Below are 13,222 nucleotides of genomic sequence, written 5' to 3'. Positions count from 1 at the left end.
ATCCCCAGTGGGTATTTTATTGAACATCAGACACCCACTTCACGTAAAGTAAAAGAAAAACATTGCCTTAAGCAAGCAGGAAAAGAAAGGCGCAATTTTAGTCAGTTATAATTCCTTTAGGGTGAATACTGTTTTGCCATTTGTCAATACCTTTCTCCACAACAGTAAACAAGACTGATGTTATTAACTTAGCTACTTTAAAGTGCACCAGAGGATGCTTTTAGCCTCAAATCCATCCTGCAACTTCTGCTGCATCTGAAAGAGGCTTCATCAAGTTGCGATCTAAAGAATGCAGAGTGTTTAGCTATTCACTTTCATGTTAGCATCAAAGTCATATTATAACAGCCATCTTAAGATGATGATTTGTGCATTGTCTTGCCAGAAATACTCAAAATGAAACCGGTACAGTGATGCACCCATTCAGCTGCAAAGCCTCCGTAAACCATTGCATGTGTCAAGGCAACACTACCGACACCACCACCACCACCACCACCACCACCCTTTTTATCATCCATGGATTCATGTTGTTTAAGGTCAATGCTAATCCTACTCTCTCTCTGTCATAAGAGGCTTGTCAGCCCACTACCAGACCAGCAGCAATGGTTTCCTCACTCTCCATCCATTTCATTTTTGGTGATCCATTGGTCGTATATTTCATCTTAGTGAAACGAGCCGCAGTCTCCTGCTGTTATATCCCCTCTGCTTCAAGGTTACATGTGTGCAGAGATTCTCTCCTACTCACCACGTTTGTAAGACACTTATATTTTTCTGTCCACGTGTTGAGCTGTCCTTGGGCGAGACTGTGTGAACCCCAAATTGCTCCTGATGGTTGTCAAGCACACCTGCGTGGTAGCTCGTTGCTATTTGTGTGTGAGTGTGTGTGTGTGTGTGAATGGTTGAAAAAGCTTTGTATAAGAGTCTTAGGACTATATAAATGTAGTCTTTTATTTGTAGCTATTCTGTTATGCATACAAATCTCAAAAGAAAAGCTGCTCCTGAGAGGCTGCAACCACCACATCTTGCACTAATGTCTACCCAGTTGATACATAGAGAGAGTCTTAGATCACACGTCTTGACAACTCTAATGTTTAGACTTGGATATTTTGGATATATTTAACCAAATAATTTGACCACGTCTGCATATATTAAGCTGCAGCAGATAATTCACTGGAGCAGCTGGTTTTAGTGCTCATCAGGTAGGTGCCCTGTGGCGTTTTCTTGTTAACAACCAAAAGCTATTAGCATTTAAACTCACTGTGTATATTATAGAGGTCTAATAAACATATTGATTATATTTCTGTCTTCATTTGCAAAACTATTTTGTTTAGTTTTTTAAAAATCCACATTGTCCTGTGGATCGGTGGAATAGTGTGAAACCGTTGGCAGGCCTCTGTATTGTGCCATCTGCATTAGACAAACAAAAGCGGGTGCCCACTCGTGGAAAAACGACTCCAGGGTGCTACGAGAGGTCAGCAACTCCACAGAGAACCTTTTTAATGGGGTGTTCTCTCACAAACACTAATCCGCACTTTTTCTCAGTCTCGGTTTTAGAGGAGACCAAAAGTCATTTGACACAAAAAACAAAATAGTAAAAAGGCATTTCATTTAACAATGACTTGCACACATTCACTTTCTGAAGTCTGTAACCCATACACATCAGCAGACACATGCTATCCACATTGATGGTGCTCTGCCAAGTCAGCTCTACTCCTTCCTTGTTTTGGGACTTTTTGCCTTTAGTCTGGTCTACAGCAAGGGAAACACATCATCAGTTGGATTGAGGTCAGGTTACTGTCTCTTACAAGTTACGACCATTGCATTGCTTGTCCTTAAAAGACTTGGTTGCTTTGTCTTTACATAAGGAATCAAAAAGTACACTACACTGTTCACTTAGCTTGGATGTTATCCAAACAGTCCACCTGAAATTAGATTGCATGTTCCATTAAAGCATACATGTATGGAAATGAGGAACTAAAACGCCAAAAGGGAAAATGTATATTCTATATATTATTTTCTTTCAAGATGGTGCCCCCATCTTTTTTCACAGATTAGGAAGTACTTGTTTCCATACATCCAACCAAATTGCATAACCCAGTTTATCTGTCCTTCTTACTCAATTTAAAAACTGCATGTTGAACAAGCCACCAGGCTAGATTGCCAATTAGCTGATCAGCTGCAGCACATTTAACTGTATGTAAACTGCTCACAAAACATTGGCAGCCCATGTAGGCTATAGTGTCTCTTGTTCTCCTGCTGAAGCTCAGCCTGCCAGCTGTCAATCAAACACAGACACACCCCTTCAGCTGCAGAAAGGAGGTATTTGTAATACTTATATTATATTTATTATAATGATATCAACTATTGAAAGTAAATAAAGACATTTTTTAACTGCAGAAAGGAATGACTAAATGGGATTTCATATAGACCGTGAAGCTGAAATGTCAGGACTTTATCCTCATAGCCATTCTTTTGTTTCAAATCCAATGTGCTGGATAACTGAACCAAATTTATATTAAAAAAATATGTCACTGTCAAAATACTTAGAGAGTGCACTGTAGCACATTTGCCAACATCCCTGAAGATTATCCAACGTTTTTTGGCAAACTTGAGATGAGCTTGAATGCTTTTGCTTTCTGTGTTGAATCACATTTTCCACTTGTGTCTTTGTGAGTTGCAAGAAACCTGCAGATTCCTTTGATGTTGTTGTGTTTTTATTGTGTCTTCATTTGTCATTTCTTGCTGCAACATTTAACAAAGGAGAGGAGGAAATGCAGTTTGCTGTTTGGAGTAGCTGACTGTTGTAGGAGCAGGTGTACCTGATAAGGTAGCCTGTGTGTGTGTGTGTGTGTGTGCGTATTGAAGTTCTAAAGCATGAGGGCTAATCTCTGCTTTATCTTTGAAGCCATAATGAGTTTTTCAAAAATGCCACTTTATCTTGAGTGGGGGAACTTTATGTATTAGGACAAAAGGTACTTCTATATAAATGTAGGACTTCAGACCCACTTTGTTACTTAAATATTTAGATGAAGTATTTAAACTCTATGGTCTGAAAACTTCATATCAGTCACTTTATGCCCATTATTGTCCCTGTTGGTGCAGCAGATGAAAGAAACATTATGCTTACCTCCATTTAAAATTGGAAAATGTCCAGCAGTGCCATCAGCTCAGAACCAGCAGAAACATGGCCAAGCGACTCAACTATGCACGGAAACACAGGAACTGGGGTGCAGAAACATGACAGCAGGTGCTCTGGACTGATGAGTAAAAACATGAAGTATCTGGCTGCAGCAGAAGGCAGTTTGAAGGCTGGAGAGCTGTACAGTAATGAGTGTCTGCAGGCAACAGTGAAGCATGTTGGTGGTTCCTTGCAAGTTTGAGGCTGCATTTCTTCAAATGGAGTTCGGGATATGGTCAGGATTGGTGTCCTCAATGCTGAGAAATGCAGGCAGATACTTATCCATCATGCAATACCACCAGGGAGGCATCTGATTGGCCCCAAATTTATTCTGCAGCAGGACAACGACCCCAAACATACAGCCAATGTCATTAAGAGCTATCTTCATCGTAAAGAAGACCAAGGAGTCCTGGAAGTGATGGTGTGGCCCCCACAGATTCCTGATATCAACATTATCCTGTCTGTCTGGGATCGCATGAAGATACGGAAGGATTTGAGGCAGCCTACATCCACAGAAGATCTGTGGTTGGTTTTCCAAGATGTTTGGAACAAGTTCCTTCAAAAACTGTTCCTTTGTACGTAGAAGAACTGATGCTGTTTTGAAGGCAAAGACACACCAATTATTGATCCGATTTAGATATTTTTCTTCTGTTCACTCACTTCGCATTTTGTAATTTGCTAAAAATGAACTATAAAGTTTTATATTTTTGAAAGCATAGTTACTTTACAGACTTTTGCACTTTATTGTATATTTTCATCAGAATTTAGGTGGGATACTACATTTCTGCAAGGTTTGTGTTGGATGATGTGGTGTTGCTAGTAAAATAGAAATTGCATGTTATGCAATTCATGTCATGTCATGTCATGTTTGTACAGAGACAACTTGACATTGAGTACAGTACACACAAACAGAGTGCAAGAATTATTTACAGTGCAGAGGGCACATAATGGAAACCACTGTAAACAACTCAGCCTTACTACTGTAATTACTGTAGTTATAGTACATTTCAGCAATTGATATTTCCTTGTGCAGTGTGATTGTAACAGCAAATGTCTTGTCTTTTCCCAGAGTATTGCTAAATATGCTATGCTGAAAACATGAATCATCTCTGGTAAATAACGAGTGTAAAGACATAGACATTAGAATGCAGATACTGTGGAATCATTCAATCAGTTAATTTCAATTCAATCAGAATCAGTTCCAAATCCCACATTTTTACATATAAATGTAACAGAAAAACTCCATCACATCATTATGACAGGTGTAGCATATGCCTTTGGGGCTTCGATATCCTTGATACTGTATTTGGAAGAAATGGGAACAAAATCCTCTTGCTCTGCTGGACTTTCCTCGTGATACTGTGCATATATTGTAGCGCCAGCTCTCCTGTCTGAGTTTCAGACTCTGTGACAGCTGAGGAGGAGTTAGGGGGAGCAGAGGGGTGGACAGGAATTAAATATAGGGCAAGGATGGTCAACAGAAAAAGAAGTGGGCTACAGGAATTTGGTTTTGGGGCCATGCCAACATGGTTTAGGTTACAGTATATTATGGGACATCTGATCTCTACCCTGTCTCAGTTGCACCTTGGGTGTCGACAGCAAATTTAAGACATCAGGCTGTTTAGGTTGTCTCAGTGGTGGCTCACTGAGTTTGGTTTTTGTGTGCTGAGGGCAACAACTGTAACTATAACTAAAACTACACATGAATGGTCGCACTAACAAAAAAAAAAGAGCACTCAATTTTATGCTGTCGTGGCAGTGACATCCATAGTCAAAGACATTATGTGGTTGGGTTGCATCTATTCATCTATCCATTTCATTCTCGTGAACATGATATCTCATGAACACCATGAAGGATTTCCTCAGATTTGGCACAGGTTTCCATTTGCTCTCAAGGATGAACTTTTAGTCAAAGGTCACTGAAAAGGTCAACTTCACTGTTATGTTCTGCAAAAACACTTTTCTTTCCATTATTCAACAATCATAATTCAGAAACAGAAAGATGGTGACCATCTTTCGCATTTAGTTTGATACTGAATTGGTGACACTAACGTCTGGACAGACATGGATGTACACTGCAAGTTGACTGGATGGTGGAGACGTAGAACCGCGAGGCAGTAATTCCAGTTTAATCTGAAAAAACTGCAGTCGTTTTGTTTGATTTAGATTGAAAAAAATAATATAAAATACATGTACTTGTTTTGTAAAACTATTTTCATCATAAATACATCTAAAACATCAGAAAATGGAGAGAAATGCCCATCAACCATTATCAACCATTATCACCCGTCCATGTCTTCTTTAAAACCCCAAAATATTTAAGTCACTATGATTTAAGAATGCCAGCAAAATCTCAAATTAAGGACCTGGAACTCCTTTAAGTGTTATGCATCATTATTATTATCAAAAATAGTTTAGCAGTTAACTTTCTTTAGATCAACTATTCAATTAATTGACTGCTGGAGCTCTACAATAAGGTGATGTTCTACCTTATGCCTACTCAATGCATATCCATGGTGATAGAAAAATACATTATTTTGCACCTCTCTTTTCTTCAGACAGGACTGTTCAGGCTGTCCAATGAAGAATTTTTTATTCAACCTCTGGAGAAGTCGAACGATGAGACCTCAGCACCACAGGCCCATGCCATCTACAAGCGCCATGCATCCCCTCCCTCTCAGAGTTCAGTCATACAGCACATCTCAGGGAAACCAGCTCTCAACGGTACCTGCGGAAACAAAAGTAAATCATGTTTTTCTCACCACACACACACACACATATATCATTTTCTGTTATTCGTTCCTTTACACTAATACAAGCAAGTTACCTACATTATGCCAAGTCTTATCCACTGATCATACATAAGCAGCGAGCACTGAATGAAAGTCTGACTCCAGTTAATAATCTGTGAGGTCAGAAATATAAAAATATTGAAATGTAGTGGCTCATAAATCAGCTACTTAAAATTCCGAGTGGCCTTAATGGACCGTGAAAGAAATTGAGAATCCTAGAGAGATCAAGAAGACGTGCTTTGAGTTTGTGAATACATTATTAGGAATTTGCATAGCAGTTGCCATGTGAATCACTCAGGGGAAGAAAAAAAAATGTAATGGTGTGTGTTTGACTAAGTGGTAGTTTTTACACATTTTAAAGCACCAACCAAGCTTAGGCATTTTGATATTATGATATGTAAGATATGAAACTGCTCACAGAAAGAAATGGAACAAGTACAAAGTATCAGCACAGTTACCATGCCATGAGTCATAGCAGGATAGGTAGGAAGATAGTTGAACAGACAGATGGATGGAGACAATCAGGTTGATATGTAATTATGCAAGATAAGGCTTCAGTCTATGATATTTTACAATTGGGATCTGAAAAACTACAGGCAAATATTCATTAATGTCTGCACAAACATGGACAATGTCCCCAAATTTTATCATTTAATTCAACCTTTATTTTAAAGGTAAAGGTGGCTGAGCATAGAAGTGGGTGATATAGCTAAAATCTGCCATCATGTACATTTTATATCTCAATATCAATACCTAACCCTAACCCTAACCCTAACCCTATATTGTGATAGAATATCGAAAAAATTCTAAAAAATCGAATGTTTGCAGATTAAATAACCAGATGGGTCTGCTTTTGTCTAATTCAATCAATGAATTAATACCTGACAAATGAAGAAACTGAAATCTCATACTTAAATGCATAGCCCACACTGACCTGAAATGCCATAAAGCTACTGACAAATATTAGTGTTTCGATATTTAGGTGACATTGTAGATTATTTCTTGAGACTGATTCTGTAGGCTAAAATAACACAGGAAGTTGTTTTTGGGTGTGTTATTTCTTTAGAAACAAAGAGAAAAAACAACCATGATTCATTGCGTTAAGTGGACATATTCTTACACTGAGGTTACTGACATTTTAAGTTCAATTGATTCCTATTTATTATTTCTTATTTAAGCATTTGAATAACACCTACCATAGCAACTTACTATTGTGAGAAGCTGAGGAAGAATAATACAGGCAGAGGCCATGAGCAGTTTTAGGCCTATTTCTAAGAAAAACAGGTATATATAGTTGAGTGGATATGGCAAGTCATCCTTGATGTGCTATGTTGGCACACTCACAGTGCCTCAGTAAGAAAGTTTTATAATGTTTATTTCTATCTCCCACCTCCAGATTCCCATCAAAGTTTTGAAGACATTGAAAGACGGCGGGAGTGGTGGGAGCACCGGCAGCAGAGGAGAAGGAGGAGAATTCATCAACGCTCCGTCAGCAAAGAGAAGTGGGTGGAAACTCTGGTGGTGGCTGACCCTAAAATGGTGGAATATCATGGAAGCAAAGCTGTGGAAAGCTACATCCTCGCTGTTATGAACATTGTAAGTATATGACATTTATGATGGCATTAACTTAACGTTTCTGTGCATCAAAAAGTTGTTTTAATTATAGTTTCATGAACGATTTCAACACATTTGATTGTCCCCAAGCATTTGTCTGGACACAGAATTTGAAGGAATGGTCAAAAAGTTTAGGATACATTGTTATTTGCTGTAGCTGATGATGTAGCTGAAAGCTCAGAAAGCTCAGCAAGTGACATTTTTAAACTTAGAATATTTTCTTACATATGCTTTAGTTGCTAAACACCTATTCTAGCGCTAAACACTAGCATGTTCACTTGGCTTCCTTTGGCCTCTGGAAACATCTGTTGTTTACAACTTCTGGCACTGCTTTCCATCTTATAGATACTACAGACAAAAACTATTTTTGATATTGGATAGTGAGACTATATCATACAAAAATAATAATGAAGGCATAGAAAGAAATGAGGGCTAGATTTAAAAATTCATCTCCCTGTACAAAAATACGATATCCTGTAATAACCTGTTATTATATTAGTTAGATTTTGTAGTTATTAGTGGATATTATGATGAGGAACTGAATTACACAGTTAAAACTGAATAAAGCAGAATAGTTCCATAGAAAATCCTTCCAGATATTTTGAATATGCAGCGTCACAGGAAGTTTCCACATGTTTTTAGTGATAATATTGTTTGAAACAAAATTCTATTTCAGTTTTTCCATCCTCATGTCACATAACACAATGGATCAATTAAACTTTTGTCATCTATCTTTTTTCAACAATGTCTCCTCAGCCTTTAACAGTCAATGTTATTACTACCTCTTAGCTGTGGGTTAAGTAAACTGACTTCTTGTCTGTTATTGATCAGCACATGTGTGTTTCTTCCAAAATACTGTCACGGCTACTCTGACCACAGCTACTGGAGGTGCTATCAGGAGACAGAATATCAGGAAAGGGAATTCACTGACAGAGAAGCCCACATATTAACTGACTTAGCAGACAATAATACATGGAGGAAGCAGCCATTATTCCCCACATCCTCTCATGGTTTTTTTTTTGAGTCCTCTACACACCGGCTTTGAACTTTAAAGCCTCAGACAATTCAGTTTTGTGAAAACAATCTTGCGCAGCATCAAGGGAAGCAACCTCTCACCCTTGTCTAAACAATAACTAATGTCATCATCTTCCTCAGCCACCAGCTGCTCCATTGTCTCATCAGGAACACTGTCTTGAAGTTGTCAACTTCATAAGAGGTTCATATTTTTGTATTCTGCCGTACTGTATACACCCAGTGGTGTGTGTTTGTTCGTGTAATCTAAAAAAACAAAAACAAATTGGAGGCCCTTTCACAAAAATAGCTCCCAAGTTCCTTTCACATGGTGGTCTTATGGTGTTGTCTTTTCTTTGGTATATTTATTGTAGGTGGGTCACATGGACATAAAGAAAGATGCTGTAGTAATCCAAAAAGTTCAAGACGAGGTGCTAATGTATATCATGTGGCTTTAAGAGGAAGCAAGTGAAATCAACAGCACATTGTTAGGAACAAAATGCTTGAGATTTCAGCAACTGCAGCTCTATTTTTATTCACAAGATAAACAATATAGACTGCAAGTATATTGAAAGTTACTGATAAGCTTTTGAAAACTGCTTCAAAGTTGATTCAGCTACAAGATGTGGGCCTAAAATATCAGTGAATGGGCACCACTATGAGAGACAATGGCTATACACAACATTTTAATGAATTAAGTCCTTTATGAGTGTCAAAGCTTTTCAGTATGAAGTGCCTCGGTTATACAACTCCTACAGAAGGTTTAGTGTGTAGATGTTTTGCAAGACAGCAAGAAAAATGAAAGGAATCTAAGTAGTATTATATCAGTGTTGTTATAGTTATTCTATTGCAGAATTAAATGCTCTCTATTGCTCTCTGTTTCAGTTTCTACACTGTATATTTGAGTATATTAAACTGCATAACCTTTTAATTTAACTGATAAAGTTTTACAGCAACATTTATTGAAGTACTTCCATTTTGCATTGAACAAGACATTTGTTGTGCTCAAATGCAGATGGAAAGCTGGAGCTTCATGCATTTTGAAGCATGCGTTATGAATGAATGAATGTAAATGGACTGGACTGCATGAATAATAGGAAAGAATTTGTTAAAAAAAATAAGTTACAATAAATCAAGGGAGACAGAGGGGATGATGCACAGAGGATGTTGTAATTATAGTATACGGCCAGTGTATCAGCCCTGTGATTAACAGTCCAAGGTTTACCCTGCTTCTCGCCCAATGTCAGCTGGGATTGGCTCCATCCCCATGCAACCCTGATGGATAAGCGGTATAGACGATGGATGGATGGATGGATGGACAGTGTACCAATATTAAAATCCAGGATAATCCATTCAGGATGCTCAGACCCAAATACATTCCAAACTATTCATTAATTCGATCCTTTCACTGGTCTCCAGTGATAAACCATTTACTGCCTCCTGCCCTTTGCAAAGCAATTCTATGAATTTTCACATGCAACCTCGGCTCGAGCCCACAAGTCACTGTTAAAGCTGTAAATGCACTTTACTATTACAGTCCATCCACACAGTTTTTCATTTGGTTTTTTTTTATGTAACATATTGCAACCAACCAAGCAAACCATCTTCTTTTAAAATGAAGTATTATTTTAGGGTTTGTGGTGTCAGTTTTAGCTGAGCTAAGTCAAACCTGCAGTGACTCAGAGTAAATTGATTGTAAGGTCAGCTATGTAAGAAACCACAGAAATGTAAGGGATTGAATTGATGTAATTACAAGCTGTAATTATAGATTCTTAGCCTTTTTAAAGGTCAAGGCAATTACATTTTTAGTACTTAGTAAGGACATGAGGTATAATTGCTTTAAAAGCTTTGGTGAGTGGTTGGATTGTTGCTAGAATGCTACATGCACTATGTCAGACCTCTGAAGTTGTTTGCTTTTTACGTCATCCGATAAAAGGATTCCTAGAGTCATTTTTGTAAGTTGCATAATGCTTAAAAGGAATGAATAAAATGAATCCGCAAGTGAGTGTGTGACTTTTGATCACATTTAGAATTGTTGTGTAGAAAGTTATGCGCTGGTCTTGGCCGGTCAAGTAACTCTGAATCAAATGTCTCGGTAGTAGCTCTGATAACTGTTACACAACATATTTTCTTTTATAGTATGAAAACATAATTCTAAGGTCTGACTCTTGAATTTTCTTGATTTTTTTTTACAAATATATTAGAAAAGAAAAAATAACCAAAAAATATATAAATGAACAAAATAAGAGATTCTTTTTGGGTTTCTGCCACATAAAAAGGCTCATTATGTGAAGCGAATTACATATCAGCGCCCTAGATATTGCATAAATGATCTCATTTTAATTATTTTGATCAACTCAGTGTCATGATAGGAAGGAGTTGTGTGATGTTGAAATGATTACAGAAGTTTTATTTTCAGGTGGCGGGTCTGTTTCGAGATGCCAGTATTGGAAACGCAATCAATATTGTGGTGGTTCGACTTATCTTACTGGAGCAGGATGAGGTAAAAACACATTTGTTTCTGCTGATGAAATTTTGTTAATTTCAGATTACACCAATCTATAACAATGATCCTCACATGTATATTGAACAGATTGTGTAAGTGTTCAGTAATAATGTGTTAAATGAATACAGATGACCAAGTTGATAAGGCTGTGACAAATCAGGCTTAAAAAAGATAATGGTCTTGTGCGTCACTACTTATCTGATCATCATGTGTAAAAATGGAAAAGCATAGGCATAGAAACGTGTCATGTAACATCTAAGTTTATCCAAACCTGCTTTAAAAATGTACAGAAACAGCTGTTGGGTTTAATCTAAAATTGCTTTTACAGTGATTTCCACTTAATTACTGTTATTAGTGTGCACTAAAAAGCCGTACTAAACGAAAATTGTTCGGTTCAGCTGAACCTCAAACAGTTATGCTGTTACCTTTTCCATCAAATAGAATGTGCACTTTTCTCTGTTATCTTTTTGTTTGTTTATTTTAAGTTCTCTTCCATTTATCTCAATGTCACATGTGAATGACAGGATGACTTAAAGATTACACACCACGCTGACAACAGCTTGAACAGCTTCTGTAAGTGGCAGAAGAAACTCAACATGAAAGGAGACGAGCACCCGCTGCACCATGACGTAGCAGTTCTGCTCACCAGGTAAATAAAAAGAAAACTTAAATTCACAAAGTTCTCTTTCTTTCTCAAACGCACATCTCCCAAAAAGAGTCAATTTGTTTTTTGACGTCATTCCAGAGCATTTATGGATTTACTGATATAGGTGGTTGCTGGAGGAGGAATCAAAGCTGCATGAATCTCTCACATTTTTATTTTGTACTCTGTTGTCGCCTGATATCTTAACAGTTGTCATGTCACCAGCTGTAATGAAAGGTGCTGAATTTACCCTGCCATTTAATTTACCAAAATAATAACTGTAGGTAGTTTTATTAACACACTCAAATTTAAATAAATCAGCCCCAGTGGCCATCAACGATAATAATCATCCACCTGTTACAGACACAAGGTTTTATTCCTGAACTCAGTGAATGAATTCAATTAATAAATTACAGGTTTGAAAGTATCTTTTTCTCACTATTATTTCATTCATACAGGGTCAAGGAATTCACTTGTTTCCTTTAAACCATAAAGAAGATCAAGAACAGTTCAGTACAAAAGGCGGTTTAAAAAATACAAAAAAACCCCACAAATTGTCAGATCCCACACTATACAAATTTTGCTTTCTTCTTCCAAAGCAGCATACTAATCCGTTTCAATATAAAGAAGCAGTGTACCAACTCTCAGGGCACAAACAGACCAATTTCTTCCTTTGATAGACTAGACAGAACATACAGTGTAATTTTCTGTAATTTCAATTTTAGAGTTGTAAACATAGAGAATATATGTTATACACAAATGTATAAGTAAATATATGTATAAGTATAATATATTATTTTTATTATTATAATTGCTACTATTATAAAAGAGGATTGTCAGGATTGCATCAGTTTATTGAAAAAAAAAAAAAAGAAGGATATGTTCCTGTTTACAGGTAATGCACTGTACAGGCAAGGAAACGTCTTTTAACAAATGGCTGGACTGTACGGTCACTCTCTCCTGAATGTAAATGTACTTAAAAGCACATGCCTGTCAGGGTGTTTATTCATAGGGAATATGAAGGGCAGCAATAAAGAGTAATTACACTGTAGTGTCCTTCAGGAAAAAGACATTTTGCTCATATATTAAACAACTGTAACATTGGCTACTGTTGCCTGGAGCCGATGCCAAAACAAAGAAACCAAACACCAAGACACCAATTCTCTTAAACTTGAACCAATCACAGGTACACTGCCAGTGGACTATAAGCAGTACGCAGATAGCAATCACATTTGGGACACTTCAGACTAACAGGAGACACATGTGGCTCACTGCTGTGTTGCATATATGCGTGTGTTTGAATTGTAATGAATAGTATCTTCAACATCAAGGTGTACATTTACTATGTCACATCCCTGCAAGGAACAGCTGGTATATATTGGTACATACAGTTTACACGTAAATTAGCAAATTAGGTGTACTGGCAAAATTTACAAACTTACAGCTGTGTTCAATGAACAACGCAAATAACTCCAACCGCT

The 13,222-nt window shown here is 37.3% G+C and overlaps 1 protein-coding gene across 1 annotated transcript in view; it reads left to right on the top strand.

The window, feature by feature from the left end:
- Nucleotides 1-13,222, top strand: part of LOC139199294 (A disintegrin and metalloproteinase with thrombospondin motifs 7) — a 72,171-nt gene that overhangs the window by 7,422 nt on the left and 51,527 nt on the right. Inside the window, exons 3-6 of the mRNA XM_070828345.1 lie at nt 5,734-5,926; nt 7,364-7,563; nt 11,012-11,095; nt 11,623-11,747. Coding sequence (XP_070684446.1) covers nt 5,734-5,926; nt 7,364-7,563; nt 11,012-11,095; nt 11,623-11,747 — 602 coding nt within the window. The remainder of the gene's footprint in view (nt 1-5,733; nt 5,927-7,363; nt 7,564-11,011; nt 11,096-11,622; nt 11,748-13,222) is intronic.

The sequence above is a fragment of the Pempheris klunzingeri genome, chromosome 1 (genome assembly GCF_042242105.1).
Source record: "Pempheris klunzingeri isolate RE-2024b chromosome 1, fPemKlu1.hap1, whole genome shotgun sequence".
Lineage (NCBI taxonomy): Eukaryota > Metazoa > Chordata > Actinopteri > Acropomatiformes > Pempheridae > Pempheris > Pempheris klunzingeri.
This window is presented reverse-complemented; position numbering and strand designations above follow the sequence as displayed.